Genomic DNA, 18,952 nt, shown 5'->3' with positions numbered 1-18,952 from the left:
CCACTTTTATTTGTCTTAGGGACGATGTTTTCTTGTCCACATTCTCAGTTGAGGCTCATCATTCTCTCATTTGGCAGTTCTCGCTTAGTGGTGTTTACATTCCCTGTTCTGGAACCCCAGGTTGATCCTTTTCTGCCCTTTTTCCTCGGTCATGCAATTTATATATTTCCCTTTAACCCTGTTTTTTTTTAACTAGCCTTTATCAGGTGTTGTTTGCTTCCGATCTCCTGGTACTAAGATTCCACATCCCCTGTTGCCAACCCCTTAGTTGAACTGATTTTGGACATCCGAAATGTCGAATTTGTATCTTCCCGTGTCCCTCTATAAACAATACAGAAAATAAGAATTTTGTACTTACAGTAAAATCTTTTTTTGATGTCCATTGAGGGACACAAGTTCCAAACCTCTGTGTTATTTGCCGCTTTAACACAAAATTGAGGCATGACGGTTGGCAGCTGGGTTATACAGGGGCTGCTCTTAACTTTGTTTTGTACTGTATGCCAGTGTCCAAAAATGCCCTTAAAGTGACAGTAAAACCAAAATATCTAAGAATTACCAATATCTTAGAAGCAATATAATGTGACACTAAACAAATTTGACCTCCATACAAAACAAGTGCAGGTAATATAGAGATCAATATACACTAGGTATGGTATAAATAGATATATCACAGTGCAAATAAACATATCACAATGCAAATGAATAAACAATGTGCACACAAAGAATGTATGCATAGAAAATATAATAAATGACATAATAAATCCATAAACAATCCAATTTACCAATACAAAAAAAGAAGAAATAATACCAAATAATTAAAACAATAGTGCAATATAAGAGAAAAACTATAGAAAAGTCCCAGTGAGTAAAAATAATCAATGAAGAGATGAGTGATAATCCAAAGGGCAGCAGGTGCAGATCACAGAAAACCTACGATCCTAGGCAGTTACCTTCACACACCACCCATGTGAGGAGGGGGGGTAAAGGCTTACCAAAGCGGAATGACCCTGATTTAGAGCAGTCAAACTGCACTTGTTTAACTCCAATAAGACACAGTGCTGGTGATTATCTGGGCCTGTAGGTGCAACACTATCTTCACAGGCTTTTATTCCTGTATTGAAGCATGCTCAAATACATTACATTACATCGAGTTTATATAGCGCCAAAGGGTTTGCTCAGCGCTGTACAATAGAGGGGGGACAATACATGAAACAGTACAGCAACTACAAACAGCACACAAGGGGTAAGAGGGCCCTACTCTTTCGAGCTTACAATCTAGGAGGGAGGGGGTAGTGGTACAGGAGGAAGTGGCTGTGGGGGATGGAGTGGTAGGAGGAATGAAGGAGAGCAGCAGTTAGGTGAGGGTGGGGTAGGCTTCCCTGAAGAGGTGGGTTTTCAGGGAGCGCCTGAAGGTGAGGAGGGAAGGTGACAGTCTGATGGATTGGGGTAGTGAGTTCCAGAGGATGGGGGAGGACCTGGAGAAGTCTTGCAGACGTGCGTGTGAGGAGGAGACCAGGGAGCAAGATAGAAGGAGGTCCTGTGAAGAGCAAAGGGTACAGGTAGGGTGGTACTTGGGAATCAGGTTGGTTAGGTAGTTAGGGGCAATGTTGTGAACGGCTTTGTAGGTCAGAGCGAGTAGTTTGAATTTGATGCGTTGGGCGATAGGGAGCCAGTGGAGGGATAGGCAGAGGGGGGTGGCAGAGGTGGAGCGGTTGGTGAGGTGGATGAGTCTAGCCGCTGAGTTCAGGATGGTCTGAAGCGGGGAGAGCCTGCACTGGGGTAGGCCGGTGAGGAGGGAGTTGCAGTAGTCAAGGCGTGAGATAATCAGGGAGTGTACTAGAAGTTTAGTGGTGTCGGGGGTAAGGAAGGTGCGTATTTTGGCGATATTGCGGAGGTGGAGCCTGCAACATTCAGGAACGATATACAGACACCATGCCAGAGGATAAGACAGAATGAGGGCTTTCCATAGTGAAGATCAGTTAAAACAAGGGTATTGATTCAGATATTGCACTTACAAATGGAGACGAACAAAAAGCACTGCAATACATGTAAAAACTTCCAAATGGCAGAATCCAAGATGGCCATGCTGGATCATGCATGCATGGTTAGCATGTATTCTGGCTCCACCCAATGTGTTTCATCATACGTGACATCATCAGAGGCCCCTGTGATATATCTATTTATACCCTTTGTTGGTGTACATAATGTACATTGATCTCTATATTACTTGCACTTGATTCCTGTAGAGGTCAAATTCACTCTTAAAAATTTTTAGCGCTGCATTATATTGGTTCTAAAATGATGATACTGTGTATCTGGGTACTGTTACAGCCGTTTATACACTATAATTAAACGCCTAGCATTGCTTATGTAAGTAGAAATTGCTATTGTCCTGTGTCCATTAATGAACTTCAAGAAAAAATTTTTATGACTGAATACAAAAATCTAGTTTTACCTGACAAAGGATTTGCATTTCAGTCCTTCTAGTCCTGAGATTTACATAGCTTGGCTACCTAGTGCAGCCCTGTCTAAAAAAGAGGGAAATGGATCTTTCTCTGTTTCAGTTTTACTTTAACTTACGGGTTTCCTCCCCACCTCTACTCTGTAAGTGGTCAGCGAATGGAGAAGCAGCACACTTATGAGCTCATCTCTCTGTCACTCTGCTCTTTTCTTCACCTGGCTGGCTCCTTGTGCTGCTTTTCCCTCCCCTTCTCTGAGCTCTGCTGTTGAGTAGACTACAAAAGGCTGATGCCATGCCAAATTTAGGTGCCTACAATTCTTGCATTTAAAAAAAACTATTTTATAATCTATGGTCAAATACAATGTTGCATTGATTTTTACCTTTTTACATCTGTTTTGAGTTTAGTTTTAATGCTATTTAAAATATTTTCAACCATGGTATTGGTTCCATGTGCAGGCCTACAAAGAAATCCCCTCGCTAAAGTTTATTTTTTATCACAAAGCTTGCTTTGCATTCCCATTGAAAAGTATTACACACCCCGCTGTTGTCATATATTTAAGAGGATCTTCCTGACCACAATTGAGTAAGAAACGATGCAGAACCAAATTGGCTGTGTTAAAAAATGTCTAAATAACTAAATCAATCTGCACCCAGTCATACTAGCCAGCAAAGGGGTCTCAATACAACTTGTTCTGAACATTTGAATAATAACAGAAGTCTTAGTTGCAGATAAAAACAGAGGTCTCCATTGCAGACTCCTTCCCTTCCCATGAGGTTCGACAGAACTGGTGTGTTGAGACTGGAGTGGAAAAACATGAATGGTTCACTCTCATAATGAATGAACCTCAAATGACGAATAAGAGTGCCAGCTGTGACCTAGACTTGGCCTTCCAACATCAGCGGTGGCCAACCAGCCAATGATGTTCCAATATTCAGGAGAGTCTTCCCAGGAAAGCAGCAAAGGAAGAATCATCACTAGCTTTGTTTTTTTCCCAGCAGATACACTAAGCCAGCCTTTTTCAACGCAGAGGTACCCTTGACATAACGTTCCGGTCTCGGGGAACCACTGCTAAAATGACTTTATCTACAATTCATGGTACATTAGTGTGATAGAGGTAAGAATGCTCCTTACACTTGTGATCATTGGGAAGAATTACCCCCTTATAGATTGCTAAAAAGATCAGTTGTGTCAGTGGGAACTTACCTGAGAGGCAAAAATTGCTCACTGCTGAAAGAACCCCTGGCAACCTTTGGAGGATTCCATGGAATCCTGGTTGGGAAACCCTGCACTAAGCACTCAGTTTTATAGAATATTTTGGACAACTAGGGGGAGGTTTACTAAAACTGGAGCACTGAGAATCTGGTGCATCTGTGCTTGGTAGCCAATCAGCTTCTAACTTCAGCTTGTTCAATTAAGCTTCAGCAATAAACCTGAAAGCTGATTGGTTTCTATGCAAAGCTGTACCAGATTTTACACTCTCCAGTTTTAGTAAATAACCCACATAGTGTATCTATGCAGAAACCACATGTCATATCTGATCACCTCTGTCAAATGTGGTCCTACTCTACGTTTTTTGAGAGCAAATTTTAACCGTTAGTGTGGTTAAACCCTGCCCTATTCCACAGATATTATAGTTAGCATCAGATATATTTTTTTTATGTTAAATTTGACCCCCAGCCTTCCCTTCATTCATGCACAGTTGACAGACCACCTCATTTACTGGCTGGAGAACTACCATCACCATCTAGTCCTTTCCCTTGCCTGCCCTTTTATTCATTGAATTTCAGTTCTTTCACCATTACCAAGCTCCATGTTTTATTCCCTCAATATCAGCATGTTTCTTCATTTACAAAAAATTGTGGCAAAAAATTAGATCATTTTGGGATGTCTACTTCGTATGAAAATAATTAGCGAAGTCAAAAAATGATATGTTAACTTTGACTGCTGCTTAAACATCCCCAAGTGTTTTCAACTACACTTCCAAATGCATACACTATATGTCTCGATGTAGCACAATCTTAAATACAATAAATGAACAAACCAAATGAACCATCTCATAGTGGCATAAATCTGTAAATCAAATGTCCATATAATGTAAATTAACGTAAAGTCCTCCAACACTGTGCCGTGAGACCACAAATTTCACGGCACAGTGTTGGAGGACTTTACATTCGTTTGCATTCAATGGACATTTTAAGTGCAGATTTATGATTTATGCCACTATGAGATTGTTCATTTTGTTTGTTTGATCATAGATTGTCTTTAAGAGTGTGCTACATCAAGGTAAATCGTTTATGGATTTTGGAGTTTCTGCTTTTCAAAAGGGATCATTTTGGGAATGTTTTATACTGTCCTGATATAAGTCTTTGGTCTTTGTATAGTAAAAAAAAAATAAAAATTGGTTGTTATTAAATTGGTTGTAAAAGCTCGAGGTTGGTTTTACCTTTGTGCATTCTATGCATGAAGTACCAAAAACCTTCTGTGTCCAGCAGCCCCCCCCCCCATTTTTATCTGAGCCCCATCGCGATCCGACGATGTGCACGAGAGCCTCGGCTTTCTGGGGACTCTCCCTCCTCATTGGCTGAGACAGCAGTGGGAGCCATAGGTTTTCAATCACAGCCAGTGAGCCAATGATGAGAGAGAGGGGGCGGGGCAGAGCTGCAGCTCTGTATGTGAATGTACATGCTGAGCAGCAGGTCAGGAGCAAGCCTGCTTTGGTGCCCCCATATCAAGCTGCTTGCTCTGGGGGCACTTGGCAGGATGGAGGGGCCAGGGGCGCTGGCTTGGGGACCCAAGAAGATGGTCAGGGCTGCTCTGTGCAAAACTACTGCACAGAGCAGGATATGTATAACGTGTGTTTTTTTTTTTTTTATTGTCTTTAATACTACAATCTTTGTAGTATATTCAGATGTGATGTATAAACATCCATATTCACATGACTATTTAATCTCATCCTGTCTTTATTCACTTCATGTGGCTGGGCTCTGTAAGTGGATGGAAGAAGATCTCAGGATTATGGGGGACCCATCATAATGACCTGAGTTTTATATCTGATGCTGGTAATAAGTAAAAGAAATAAAAATATGTGTATATGTTTTCTTGTCTTAGGTCCCATCCTGACTTCCATTATCCAGGATATTTTCTCCCTCCTGACCTCTGAGGTTGCTGGACGTTCACAAGTCCTCATTGAGGAGCTCAGCCATGTTCTGGAGATTTTCCAAGGAGTCTCCACGAATGTCCAGTCGTTCTCCGCATGTGCGCATAAGGTGAGAAATTAGAGACTCATCAGATATCTCTCACTACATCTCTCTTTCCAGTGTCAGCCACCTGTACCAACTTTCACACTTCATTTTACTTTCAGCATTTGTTAAGCACAATCACAAAGAGTTGATATTTTAGTATTTAGGTGCATGCAAGCAGGTTTCCAGTGGTGAGATTTCTGCATTTTTTTCCATCCCACCCACCAGCAGGAACTTGCTCTTCTACAGCAGAAAGAGTGAGACTGTGCAGGAAAGGGTGTCATTACAATTTATAGGGCCCCATAGAAAACATTTAATGGGGCCCCAGTGACCTCTGTGACATTTTGGGGCACAATATTGTAATTGATCCTAACATACAGTACTGTATGTCAAAATTAAGGACAGGAAGCACAAGAACTATTAAAGCAGACCTTCACCCCCATCCATGACGTTACAACATGATTTTCCTCCTGCCGCTCCCTCCTTTGTCCCTTAGACAATCCAATATGACTTGGAGGGGGGGGGGGGTTTACGTGCATTTTCAGCAGGTCCTGGCCCCAAAAAGGAATGAAATTCCTCTTTAACATAGTCAGTACACTTAGAATCAGTGCTGTGCATTGGAGCTGTCAGGAAAGAGCAGCAATGCAGAGAATTAACATTAATAAACATTAACCTTTAACCTTAGTTCTCCAGCTAACTACTCCGTAGCTCATCAGCAATTTTATGCATTGACTAATTTTGTCTTAAGTATAAAATCTTAGGGCTTTGGCGTGCATACATTGTAAGCAAACCCACCATTTTACCACCCCAGGTAGAGCTGAACATTGGCATTTAGCAGTCTGTAAACAAAAGTCAGAATGCTCTAGCCACAATTTGAGATTAGTCCATCCATGCTGTAAAATGTGGATGTTATATTTTTTAAAAAATGTTACTCCCTGTGTTTATTTGGATGTTTAATCCCTTTTAGAACTAGGTTATCCTCAATTAAGAAACCCACATTCCCTGTGGATAAAGCATTGTTCTGCTGTAATGTGCCAATGGGGTCTTGCGCCTCCATCTTTCTTCCTTTTGTCAAGCTGGTTGTCACTTCCAGATTCTTGCAGCCACCCCCATGATGACACACCACCAACTCTGTCCTCCTCTCGCTGTTGTGTGGAAGCCAGTGCCTCCTTGGAAATCTAATGCAGATATCTCAGGAGGTTTCAGAACAAAATATACATGTCTAGGCAAGAATGAAGGCAAGGGCTGGGGTGAAGTGTGAATGAAAAAAGGGGGGGGGGGGGATCATTGAAATACTGTAATTTTCTTTATTTTGTGTGAAGGTCTGCTTTAACCAAATACAACATTCAAGCCCTGATGAAGGGGGAGCTCCCAAAATGTGTCGGACGTTTTATGCGATCATATGATGAACTATTAAAGCTTGTCGAGCACTCTTGTTGAGCTTTTATGTTCTGAGTCACATTCTGTGTACCCGCCGAAGTGGAGCCTTCTTTTACTCGAGGAGCCCCACCAGAGCCAGTGAACTTGCTGCGTAATTATGTATTCTACATTTTTTTTAACTAAAGCTTTGAAGCCACAGCTTGTGTTTTGCTCTATCCAAAGCTAAAAAAAATGTCTGGCTAGTGTTATACTTAAATTTTAATAAATGCTCCTTTCTTTAGATCTAAATCTGAAATGCTCAAATTTCTGCCACGAAAAAACATCCAGTAAATGGGATTTCACTAAATCCCTTTCTCTGAAAGCTGCCCAAAGGTTGAGGTCAAATTGCAGGTTGCCTGACATAGAGAAAATGGTATCCTTGGTAATGTATTAGGTCTAATGTGCCCAGTGTTTCATCTTGAAAATGGGAGAAATGTTTCCAAACATACAGAATATAACTGGTACAGCATGAGCACTGCAAGTCTAGTCACTGCACCTGAGTATAACCCTGGGACTGACAACAATAGTCAGATCCTCCCAGCTAGCATTCATTTGGAAAGTTTTCTTCAATTGAATTGGATTAATCTAACCTGAAATCTGCAGACCTGAAGAGGGTTTGCGTCTACAGTCATAAGATCAGTTCAAGATGATGTAATGTAAATCTAGAAAATGGTTTCACAACTAAACAAAAGTTTCTTTATAAGCTCTGTATTTCCTTCTTGCAGGTAGCGGAGTACACTCAGAAGAAGAAGGAATTGCAGGAACGTATAGAATATGTGCAATCTCTTCGTGAGGTCATTCGAATGAATTTTCGCCAGGCAACCGGAGAGGAGCAGATTGAGAATAGTAAGGTAAGCGGTCTCAGGAGAGACATCATGGGGGGGGGTCCCTGGGGTGGAAATAACCCAGGTCTCCCTTACCTGTTCAGAGGCTGCAAGCCCAGGTACCGACTCCAGAACACACCAACAAAAGTCAGTCTAGATGGGTAGAGGGATGAGGGGGCAAGGTACTCCAAAACACACACAGGTATAAGATGACAGAAGTCCTTTAGTAGCAGCCTGAAGGTGATACTAAAAGTTCAGATAAGTAAAAAAAAAAGCATGTCATGCTTACCTGCTCTATGCAATGGTTTTGCACAGATCAGCCCCGATCCTCCACCTTTCTGGCTCCTCCCTCCTGCCGAGTGCCAATATGCTTGCTGTGTGGACACTCATGCAAGCTTGCTCCCAAGCCGGCTTTCTGTGTCTATAAGACCACAGAGCGTGGCTCGACCAGCTCTGCCCCACCCCCCGCTCCCACCTCACTGGTTGTGATTAACTGCAGCAAGAGCCAATGGCTCCTGCTTCTGTGTCTCAGCCAATGACAAGGGAGAGACCTGGGAGAGCCACTACTCTCATGCACATCTAGATTGGGATCGGGCTCAGGCTCAGTTAAGTATTAGAGGGAGCTGAGGGGGGAGCTGAACACTGAAGGTTTTTTACCTTCCTGCATAGAATGCATGACAGTAAAAAACCTTCAGTCTTTAGAACTACTTTGAGTATTGCTGGAGGTAGAAGGGATAGCCAGCTAACCTGAGACTCTGTAAAAGGAGTCATAGTTCTTGTAGCAACGTCTGGCGTCTAACCATCAAGGTGCAGGCACACCTAGAGCTCTAGGCAAAGGGTCCTATTGACAATGTCCAGAGACAGCACCCCAACCAGCTTCCCTGTGGCACTTTTCAGTGAAAGGGTTCCTTCTCCTGCCCAGCATCCTAAGGTAGTGTACTCTAGCAAATTTATTTAAGTCCCGGCTCCTTCAAGGCCCTCAGCCCAGCACATGCTAAGACATAAAAGCTTGGGGAGAGGCCCCAGGAGAGAGAGTGCTCTGAGCAGACCCTCCCAAGTATCTATCTTCTCCCCCGCCACACATTCTGGGGGCCCCCTCCCAGGTATTGGCAGAAGTTAGATAAATATTCATAGCCCAAAGATTGGCTCTCCTGCTCTATTCCTGGAAGCTTCTTCCAGGGGCAGGCAGGAGCACTCAACCCCCAGGTTTAGGGGTAGACCTGGAAGAAAGCAAAGAAGGGGCGCACTCTCCTCATGCATTACCGTGATAAAGAGGAATTTATTTGAAAAATTACAAAACGTATACTCAGAGCTCCGAGAAAGGGCGTACATCTCCCGAAACGCATTTGCACACCCTGCTGTTAGAATACTGGTTGCTCGGACTGACACTTTGGTTCCTAGCTTATTTATGCATCTTGGTTTGTGAGTGTACTTTTTTTGTCATTTTCAAATAAATTCCTTTTTATCATGGTAATGCATGAGGAGAGTGCACCCCTGCTTTGCTTTCTTCCAGTATTATCAAGATTCCCTGATCTTTAGAGGGCTGCACCTAAATGAATGACTGTTACTGTGGTCCTGGGATGCACACGGACTTGAGTGCTTGTGTCGTGTTTTTACTTTTGACTTAGGGACAGACCTGACCAGACCTAGAACATAAATTACTGCTCAACTGGATACCACAGAGTCAGAAATTTAATTTAACCAGCCCAGGGTAGGGCACTACATGTATATGGAAGTTTGGTGCCCTGCTCACAAGACAGATCTAACTAGTTTTCTTTTAGTTGGCTTGAAGTTAAAGCTGAATTCCAGTCTTCCCTTCAGTCTTTTACAGTTGTACAGGTATTTCCCTTGTACGGAAATTGCTTACTCTGATTTCACTGCACATTGTGAGATTCTCATAACATGCATTGGAAGCTGTAACAAGTCAGTCAGAGCCAGCCTCATTTCGTGGCTCCCAGCCTGAATGTCCATGACCTACCCCTGTCATTTATTGGATCTCAGTTCTTTCAAACATAGAGCCTTAGCATCACATCTGGGAGTTACCGAGGGTGGTCTTCATGCAAATGTGGCCTGCCTAGGAATGCCCACTCCTCCAAACTGACAAACTGACACCTATTCAAAGGATTCTGATTGGCTTCTTGTTCTATGCAGCTGGCAAAAACACCTGAATCCAGCCAGGTCACTTACCTCATGTTTCTCTACTGCAGTGCAGTTTGGTCAGCCTACTGATTTGACCTCACCTTCTTCAGACAAGCTCAGTGTTTAATTGACAGTACCATGCAAGGCAGTAGATCAGTGACACTCAACCTTCTTGATAAAGGGGGCATCAAGTGAGGGCCCTGATACCTGATATTGCCAAAAGTCTGCACATAATATTCAGTATACATACTATTACTTATTTTTTTTATCTTACCAAAAGGGAACAAATAGGAGATGATGACAGTTAGGGGTTATATAGCCTTTAACTTTAATCTGAAAAAATAAACACAATGTTGGGGGGGTGCCCTTACTTTAGCATGCCTCAGTACCAGGTTTGATATTATGTCTCCCCCTTAGCTGGTGGACACCTGGGATTCCTTCCAACATCACCTGAAGACCAGTGCGGAATACCTCAGCGGTCATCTCTCCTCCATGTCTGACAGCCTAGAGCAATCCTTCCTAGCATGTTACAGAGAGGCAGAGGGCATCATCGCAGCCACCTCATCTCCTCGATTTCTGGACCCAGAGCAGAACCCGGCACTAACATTGACTGATCTGGGAGATCTCCACCACAATCTGCGAGCTCTCCTTACTCAGCTGCGAGATTTCAGCCACTCTCATCACATTTTAAAAGGTGTGACGTCTATTGCCGTCTGTAAACATGACATTTGTGAAGGCAGCCTGAGCAACAATTTTCAAGAACTTGCATCACTAACCAGACCTCTCTCTTTCTATATGTGATAATAACTCTTTATCAGCTGATCTCTGAGTAATAATGTCATGGTCTTCCTATAGGCATACATTTATTCCTGGAGCTGACCTGCTATGCATGTGTGAGTCTCCATCATAGACCTATGTGGCCTACAGGGAGGCATTTCTCACTATACTTCATTCTTTGCCAAACTATTTATTAGACTTATACTGGATAGTCTCCTGGGTCAATAGATGGTCTCCGGGATCACTGGAAGATCTATTGGATAGTCTCCTGGGTCAATGGGTGGTCTGTTAGGACATTGGACCACCTCTTTGTTGGATGGTTTCCTGTGTCATTAAAATGGTCTTCTGGGTCAATGCATGGTCTCTTGGATCATTGTATGGTATACTGGGGCAATACCAGGCTTCATAATAGACTTCTGTAGCCTACAGTGAGGCATTTCTCAGTGTACTTCATTTTCTGCTAGACCTTTTTATTAGACTTACTGCTGGATAGTCTCCTGGGTCAATAAGTGGTCTTCTAGATCACTGGAAGGTCTACTGGGATATTTGATAGTCTCCTGGGTCGTTGGATGGTCTCCTGGGTCGTTGGATGGTCTCCTGGGTCATTAAATGGTATTCTGGGTCAATGCATGATCTCTTGGATCATTGGTCTACTTTGTCATTGGACATTTCAGAACTGTGATATTAACATTTTGAGATCCTTTTCTGTCTCTCTCCTTCTGTAGGTAAAGTATTAGACATCTCAGCCATCAGTTATGGTGAGCAGTGCATACAGGCAAGACAAGAATCCTGGAAGCTGCTGACCAGAAGCCAAGAGCAGATCAGAGCCTGGAAGCTCCGTCCTTTCACCAAGGTGAGGTGATCATCCTCCTAATATACTGTGCAGCCTAGAGTACCCCCACCTCCTTCTAATACACAAAGTGCAGGGCCCGCTTAATGCCTAGAACCTCCCCTCTTTTCTAAAACACAGAATACAGAGGCTACTTATTGCCTAGACCCCTACCCCATTCTTTTAATACACTGAGTGCAGGGCCAACTGCCTAGAGCACCCCCTCCTCCTTTTATTATACAGGTTGCAGGGCCCACTGCTTAGAGCCCCCTCCTTTTTTCTAATACATAGGGTGCAGCCTAGAGCCACTTCTTCTAATACACAGTGCGCAGGGCCCACTTAATTCCTAGAGACCTAAAGTTTTAATGTGCTCTAACTGTTTGTTTGTGTACCTACAGGTGAACACTGAGCAGATGAGGGAGAAGTTTTGTCGCTGGGAGCGAAGTCTCCAGGATCTGGAAGTGCTGCTGTCAGCAGATGACCCCATTATATGCAGCGCGCGGTTCATTCAGAAGGATATCTCCCAGCACCTTCCACTGCTCCAATCTTTGCTCAGCCCGGCACTGACACCAAGCCACTGGGCGGCCATCTTCACTGGTAACCTATTTTACATTTATCTCCCAATCCAGTGTCACATGGCACCCCAGAGTCACATAACCATCTTGTTGTCTTCTAGTTATGGGGTCGATGTTTGCCAGTGTGGAGGCCTTGACATTAAAGGATCTTTTGTCCCATCTGACACCCCACGGCCTGGAGGAGATGCAGAAGGTGGGAAATGGCCAAGTTTGAAACCTGAGAACATCATAACCTTGTATAAAACTTGTTTCTGTGTGCAGTTTGTGATTATATCTCCACCTGGGGGAAAACGTGTGCTTAGTGGTGCTGCACAGTGGCTGCATGTTACTGGTTGGCTAACTGGAAACAACGCACTCTCTGAGTATTAATCTCAGCAGTCATTGGTCAGGGAGGAAACTGATTTATAGATGCCCACTAGGGAGACAGTCTGCCTGTATCTGTATTGCATAAGAAATATGGAACAGCTGTCACTAGTTCCTCTTGAACATCATTACAGAGCACAGCACGGATGGGTGGGGCCAAGGGAAGAACCAATGGGAGTTGTGGAGAATTCTCCCAGAGGACATTGGGGGACCAGTTTGCTGCAATGGAGCAGTGTGGGCTGCAGTAAACATATGCATGTATTTTCTTCACTACAAGTATGGCTTATGTAAGTTAATAGGTTTTATAGTGTGACACGGTCTCTTAACCTAAAGTTTAATCTGCTTATATTTGCCTTCACTGATTCCACCCTCCCATCAATATACTAATATAATTTTTAATAAAACATTTCTGTTTTAATTTCACACATCATTTTAAATTCAGTGATGTCATCACTGGCTCTCTGTGCTTCTCTATGCATTGCAGGCAGATTAAGGCTGCTGGGAGGGTACAGCAGAGTCTTGTACATAGCTTTCTGAAAACATCACAGCACTCTACCCTACCATTCGTGCACTCGGGCACTGCCCGAGGGCCCGGGGTCAGTAGGGGGTTCGATGAAATGCCCCTGGTACCTTTTTATAGACTTTTTTGTGTGTGCTTTGAGTGTGGGCAAGGACACAGGGGCCCCATGATCCCCTATTGCCCGGGGGCCCCATGTGTTGTCAGTCCGCTCCTGCTCAGTACTCCTCTTAAGAGCTATCAACCCTGATGCAAGCACTGGGCTGGCTCTTGGGAGGAGTAATATAATTCTGAAAATGCCTTGATGGGTGGATGCCAGTCTGGAGGGGTGGGAGGTCCTAGGCCAACTGCATTTGCATGCAGACCACCCTAGGTAACAGCCACAAAAGATTCTGAGCCTGCATGATTAGTAAGGTACTCGTAGATTTGACTCAGAGACAGCCACACTGTACAGGATCATGTAACAAGATGCTACAGTCACACCAAAGAGCATATGTAAAAATAAAGTCCAGTCAACTCTATTAAGTTAGCACTGAAGGTAATCTGTGGATTAGTCTGATTTCAATGCAGCTGTGTGCGTGGGTTGGTCCTTTCCAGTGATGCCATGTTTGATGTTCTGCGGTGCAGGTCGTCCTCCGCGCTCACGCTGAGTTCTCTGTGGCCATGGACCTGAAGACAATTCAGACATTCTGGAAGGAAAAAGAATTCCGACTGGTTAGATTTCTCCTCTGTGTCCCAACACAAGATCCCTCCCCCGACCGCTCCAAGAGACCGCCGAGCGGCCGATTCCGCGAACCACAGAGTGGACTGTGTACGAAGGACAGTGGCACATACCTCCTGAGTGGTGAGACCTTCCTGTACTGATAATATTCGATATTATTTATTATCATCTGTATATTATATACACCAATCAGGCATAACATTATGACCACCTACAGGTAACGTGAATAACATTAATTATCTCGTTTACAATGGCTTCTGAAAGTGAGTGGAATACAGCAGGTATAGAAAAGAATCACCCCTCTTTAAAATAATCACATTTTGTTGCTTAGCAGCCTGAAATGAAGACAGACACAGTTTTTGTTTCATCCAGCTGTATTAAAAAATAAATAAATTCAAAAACAGAATCACTGAGTTGGAAAAAGTATCACCCCCTTGTGTCAATATTTTGTTAAACCCCCTTTTGCTTTAACCAATTCAATACCGGGCAATTTTACACCTTCCTGCCCAGGCCAGTTTTCAGGTCTCAGCGCTCTCACACTTTGAATGACAATTGCGCGGTCATACAACATTGTACCCAAACTAAAATTTTTATCATTTTCTTCACACAACTAGAGCTTTCTTTTGGTGGTATTTAATCACTGCTGGGGTTTTATTTGCTAAATTAACAAAAAAAGACCAAACATTTTGAAAAAAAAAAGTTTTTCTTTGTTTCTGTTATAAAAGTTTGCAAATAAATAATTGTTCTTCATAAATTTAGGCCGAGATGTATTCTGCTACATGTCTTTGGTGACAATAACCCAAATTAGGATGTATTTTTTAGTCTGTAGGAAAGTTATAGAGTTCACAAACTATGGTATAGATCTGAAAATTGATAAATCCTGAAGTACTGACGGCCAATCTAAGTTCCTGAGGTCCAAGAATGTCAGAACAGTACAGATATCCCCAAATGTCAGGACAGTACAGATATCCCCCAAATGTCAGAACGGTACAGATATCCCCCAAATGTCAGGACAGTACAGATATCTCCCAAATGTCAGAACAGTACAGATATCCCCCAAATGTCAGAACAGTACAGATATCCCCAAATGTCAGAACAGTACAGATATCCCCCAAATGTCAGGACAGTATAGATATCCCCCAAATGTCAGAACAGTACAGATATCCCCAAATGTCAGGACAGTACAGATATCGCCCAAATGTCAGAACAGTACAGATATCCCCAAATGTCAGAACAGTACAGATATCGCCCAAATGTCAGAACAGTACAGATATCCCCCAAATGTCAGAACGGTACAGATATCCCCCAAATGTCAGGAAAGTACAGATATCCCCCAAATGTCAGGACAGTACAGATATCCCCCAAATGTCAGGACAGTACAGATATCCCCCAAATGTCAGAACAGTACTGATATCCCCCAAATGACCACTTTTTGCAGAGTAGACAGTCCGACGTACTTCATAAGAGGCATGGCGAGCATTTTGAAGTTGTATTTTTTTTGTCATAATTTTTTGGAAAATTAAAAAATTAAAAAAATTATTTTCACTATTTTTTTTTACATATTGTCACCAGTGCAGTACAGCGTCATCATATAACTGGCATGGCGGTATTTTTTTAATTTTTTTTAAGATTTTTTTTTTCATATTTCACTATGACCAAAGTAGTACAATGTTTCCATTTTTTTACACAATTTGCTTATAGCAAAGAATTACTTTGCTATAAGCAAGCATTTACCTGAATGACATCGATTCATTCAGGTTTTTTTTTTTGTGCTTAGCTGTGATTTGGCCACAGCTAATCACATGACATGTGCATGTGACCTGCTGTGACCATTCACAGCTAGACACTAGTATACAATGGATGGCATGAATGAAGCCATCCATTGTATGCAACTGTCATGTGACCTGCTCTGATTGGTCACAGCAGGTCACATGGTACCGGCAACAAGGCCCATACTCAGATCTGTCATCAGCCGTGTCCGAGGTACACGGCCGGTGACAGATCACACCGCTGCGCTGCTCTGCAGGAGCATAATCTGCGCATGTGCGGGAGGACGCCATATGGCGTCCACCCGGAACGCTGATGACATTTGCCGCCCGCCATTCGGCCATAGGGCGGGCGGCAAATGGTTAATTCCAGCCTTTAGTCTGTTGGGATGTCTCTACTAACTTTGCACATCTAGACTATGCAATTTTTGGCCACTCTTTTTCGCAGAACTGTTCAAGTTCAGTGACATTTGATGGTGATTGTTTGTGAACTGCAGTCTTCAAGTCATTCCACAGATTTTCAAGTCTGGGCTATGACTAGTCCATGCAAGGACATTCACCTTCTTCTCCTCCAACCACCGTGTGGTCATTTTTGCTGTGCGATTTGCGTCATTGTCATGTTGGAAGGTAAACCTTCTTCCCATTGACAACTTTCTGGCTGAGGGCAGCAGATTTTTCTCAGGAATGTGACGGTATTTTGCCCCATCCATTTTTCCTTCTATCCTGACAAGTGCTCCAGTCCCGGCTGCAGGGAATCCCCCCATAACAGGATATTCCCACCTCCATGCTTTACTGTAGGAATGGTGGGATTTGGTTGGTGAGCTGGATTGGATTTCTGCCAGACATATCGTTTAGTGTTGATTCCATTTAAGTCTCTCCCAGGGGCGGACTGACCATTTGGAAACTTGGGCACTACCCGAGGGCCCGGGGTCAGTAGGGGGCCCCATGAGATGCCCCTGGTACCTTTTTCATAGGCTTTTTTGAGTTTGGGCAAGGACACAGGGGCCCCATGATCCCCTATTGCCCGGGGGCCCCATGAGTTGTCAGTCCGCCCCTGGTCTCATCTGACCAGAACACCTTTTTCCATGTGGCCTCAGACTCTTCAAGGTGCATTTTGGCAAAGCTCAGTGGTGACTGCATTTGGCCTTTCTTGAAGAGCAACCGTTCTTGCAGCCGTCTCATACAAGCCACATTTGTGGAGAACTTGTGATATTGTTGTCACATGCACACAATGACCACTCTTTGTCATCAATTCCTGCAACTGCTAAAGAGTTGCTGTAGGCCTCTTGGTAGTCTCTCTGACCAGTTTCCTCTTGGTACTTCCATCCAGTTTGGAGCGATGTCCTGATCCAGGGAGGGTCTGTGTTGTACCAAATACCTCCCACCTCCTAACAATAGACTTCACTGTGCTTCTAGGCATTGATAAAGCCTTTGACATTTTTTGGTATCCCTCTCCTGACTTGTGCCTGTCCACAACTTTATCCTGGAGATCTTTTGACAGTGCCTTGTTGATTGTTTGCTTGACCCCAGCTGATCACAGTTTGAAAGTCAAATGGCTTTGTGTGCCATTGAAAAGGTGATCAGCTTCACCTGATTGCATTTACAAATCATTTTTAGGTGGGGTGGTGATCCTTTTTCCAACTCAGTGATTCTGTTTTTGAATTTTATTTTTTGTTTTTATGACATGTTGGTGTGATATTTTTCACTTGGATTTTATAAGTTGCACTGAGTAGATACAGCTGGATAAAACATAACTGTCTTCATTTCAGGCTGCAAAGCAACAAAATGCGATTATTTCAAAGGAGGGTGATTTTTTTCTATACTAACTGTACATTAGGCAGCAAGTAACATGTTGTCAATGAAGTTGATGTGTTGAAAGCAGAAAAAATGGTCAAGCATAAGGATTTTAATTGCTTTTACAAGGGCCATATTGTAATGGTTAGATGACTGGGTCAGAGCAAATCCAAAACTGCAGCTCTTTTGGAATGTTCCCAATCTGCAGTGGTCAGGACCGATCAAAAGTGGTCCAAGAAAGGAGAACGGTTGACAGGGTCATGGGCAGCCAAGGCTTATTGATGCTGGTCCAGGTAGTCCGTTCCAATAGAAGAGCTACTACTGGAGTTCAAATTGTTGAAAAAGTTAATACAGGATCCGATAGAAAAGTTTCAGGGCACACAGTGCATCACAGTTTGTTATGTATGGGGCTCTGTATAGTAGCCTCAGGCCGGTCAGGGTACCCATACTGACCCATGTCCACAGCCAAAAGTGCCTACAGTGGGTATGTGAGCATCAGAAATGAACCACAGAGAAATGGAAGAAGATGGCCTGGTCTGATCAATGCAAAAATGATTGGAAGAACACAACAAGTTTGGGGTGTTGACTAAGCCTCTAAATTCTCCAAATCTCAATCCAGTTGAGCATTTGTGGGATGTACTGTAAAACCAAATCCAATCCATGGAGGCACCAACTCTCAATTTACAGGACTTAATAGATCTGCCAGACACCACAACATATCTATGGAGGTCTAGTGAAATCCTTGCCTCAATGGGTTATGGTGGGTGGTCATAATGTTATGGCTGGTTGGTGTATATTATCACTGATAACACATCCTTCTATATCTCTATGTACTAACATCTGTGTATTATATATATTATTATCAATGATAATAAAGCTTTCTATGTATTAAATCTTCTTCGTACATCCGCCCTCCATCATTTACAGTATATCTGTTAGATTTATACTGTATTATTGATTCGCCAACCACAGATTTGGTGATACGAGTCCCCCCATATATAAAAAAAACCACATCCCCTCCGTTTGTATACCCTCATACCTCCCTCTGGTATATCTTGACATTGTCCCCATGGTGGTGAGATGACACCAGACTCAGCACTGACTATCATAAATGGACAGGAGCGGGTAATTTATCCAGATAATGTTTTATCTCTGTTTTATACTGATGTTGTCTCGCCTCTGTTTTGTACACCTTGTTGATGTACTGTACCTATATGCATTCTCTTTCAGACGCTCGCTCCCTCTGCGGTCTCATTGATGACAGCCTGCTGACCCTCCAGACAATGAGAGGATCCCCTTTCTCTACCAATATTCAAGATGACATTTCAGGGTGGATCCAGAAGCTTCAGGATTTGGGTAATCTCCTATTAGACTGAAGTCTGCCAAAAGCCAGCCATAGACACCAGTGAATTCACAGTGCTAATGTCTCTTGATACCCTTTGCCCTGAGTCCCAGTATCTTATTGTAGGAGATGCTATATGTAAATGGAACATTTGTGAGTCTGCCATCTCTTGTCTATAGACATTG

At 43.2% G+C, this 18,952-nt stretch overlaps 1 protein-coding gene across 1 annotated transcript in view; it reads left to right on the top strand.

Annotated features, from left to right (window-relative positions):
* DNHD1 (dynein heavy chain domain 1) overlaps positions 1–18,952 on the top strand; it is a 132,593-nt gene that overhangs the window by 33,630 nt on the left and 80,011 nt on the right. Inside the window, exons 12-19 of the mRNA XM_089671637.1 lie at positions 5,571–5,728; positions 7,846–7,971; positions 10,501–10,777; positions 11,586–11,713; positions 12,088–12,286; positions 12,366–12,457; positions 13,772–13,988; positions 18,656–18,781. Of these exons, the coding sequence (XP_089527763.1) occupies positions 5,571–5,728; positions 7,846–7,971; positions 10,501–10,777; positions 11,586–11,713; positions 12,088–12,286; positions 12,366–12,457; positions 13,772–13,988; positions 18,656–18,781 (1,323 nt within the window). The remainder of the gene's footprint in view (positions 1–5,570; positions 5,729–7,845; positions 7,972–10,500; positions 10,778–11,585; positions 11,714–12,087; positions 12,287–12,365; positions 12,458–13,771; positions 13,989–18,655; positions 18,782–18,952) is intronic.

This window comes from Staurois parvus, unplaced genomic scaffold (assembly GCF_062004578.1).
Source record: "Staurois parvus isolate SC_StPar_1 unplaced genomic scaffold, SC_StPar_1.0 ptg000109l, whole genome shotgun sequence".
NCBI classification, from domain to species: domain Eukaryota; kingdom Metazoa; phylum Chordata; class Amphibia; order Anura; family Ranidae; genus Staurois; species Staurois parvus.
The sequence above is the reverse complement of the archived record's forward strand: the minus strand, read 5'-3'. Positions and strand labels throughout refer to the sequence as shown.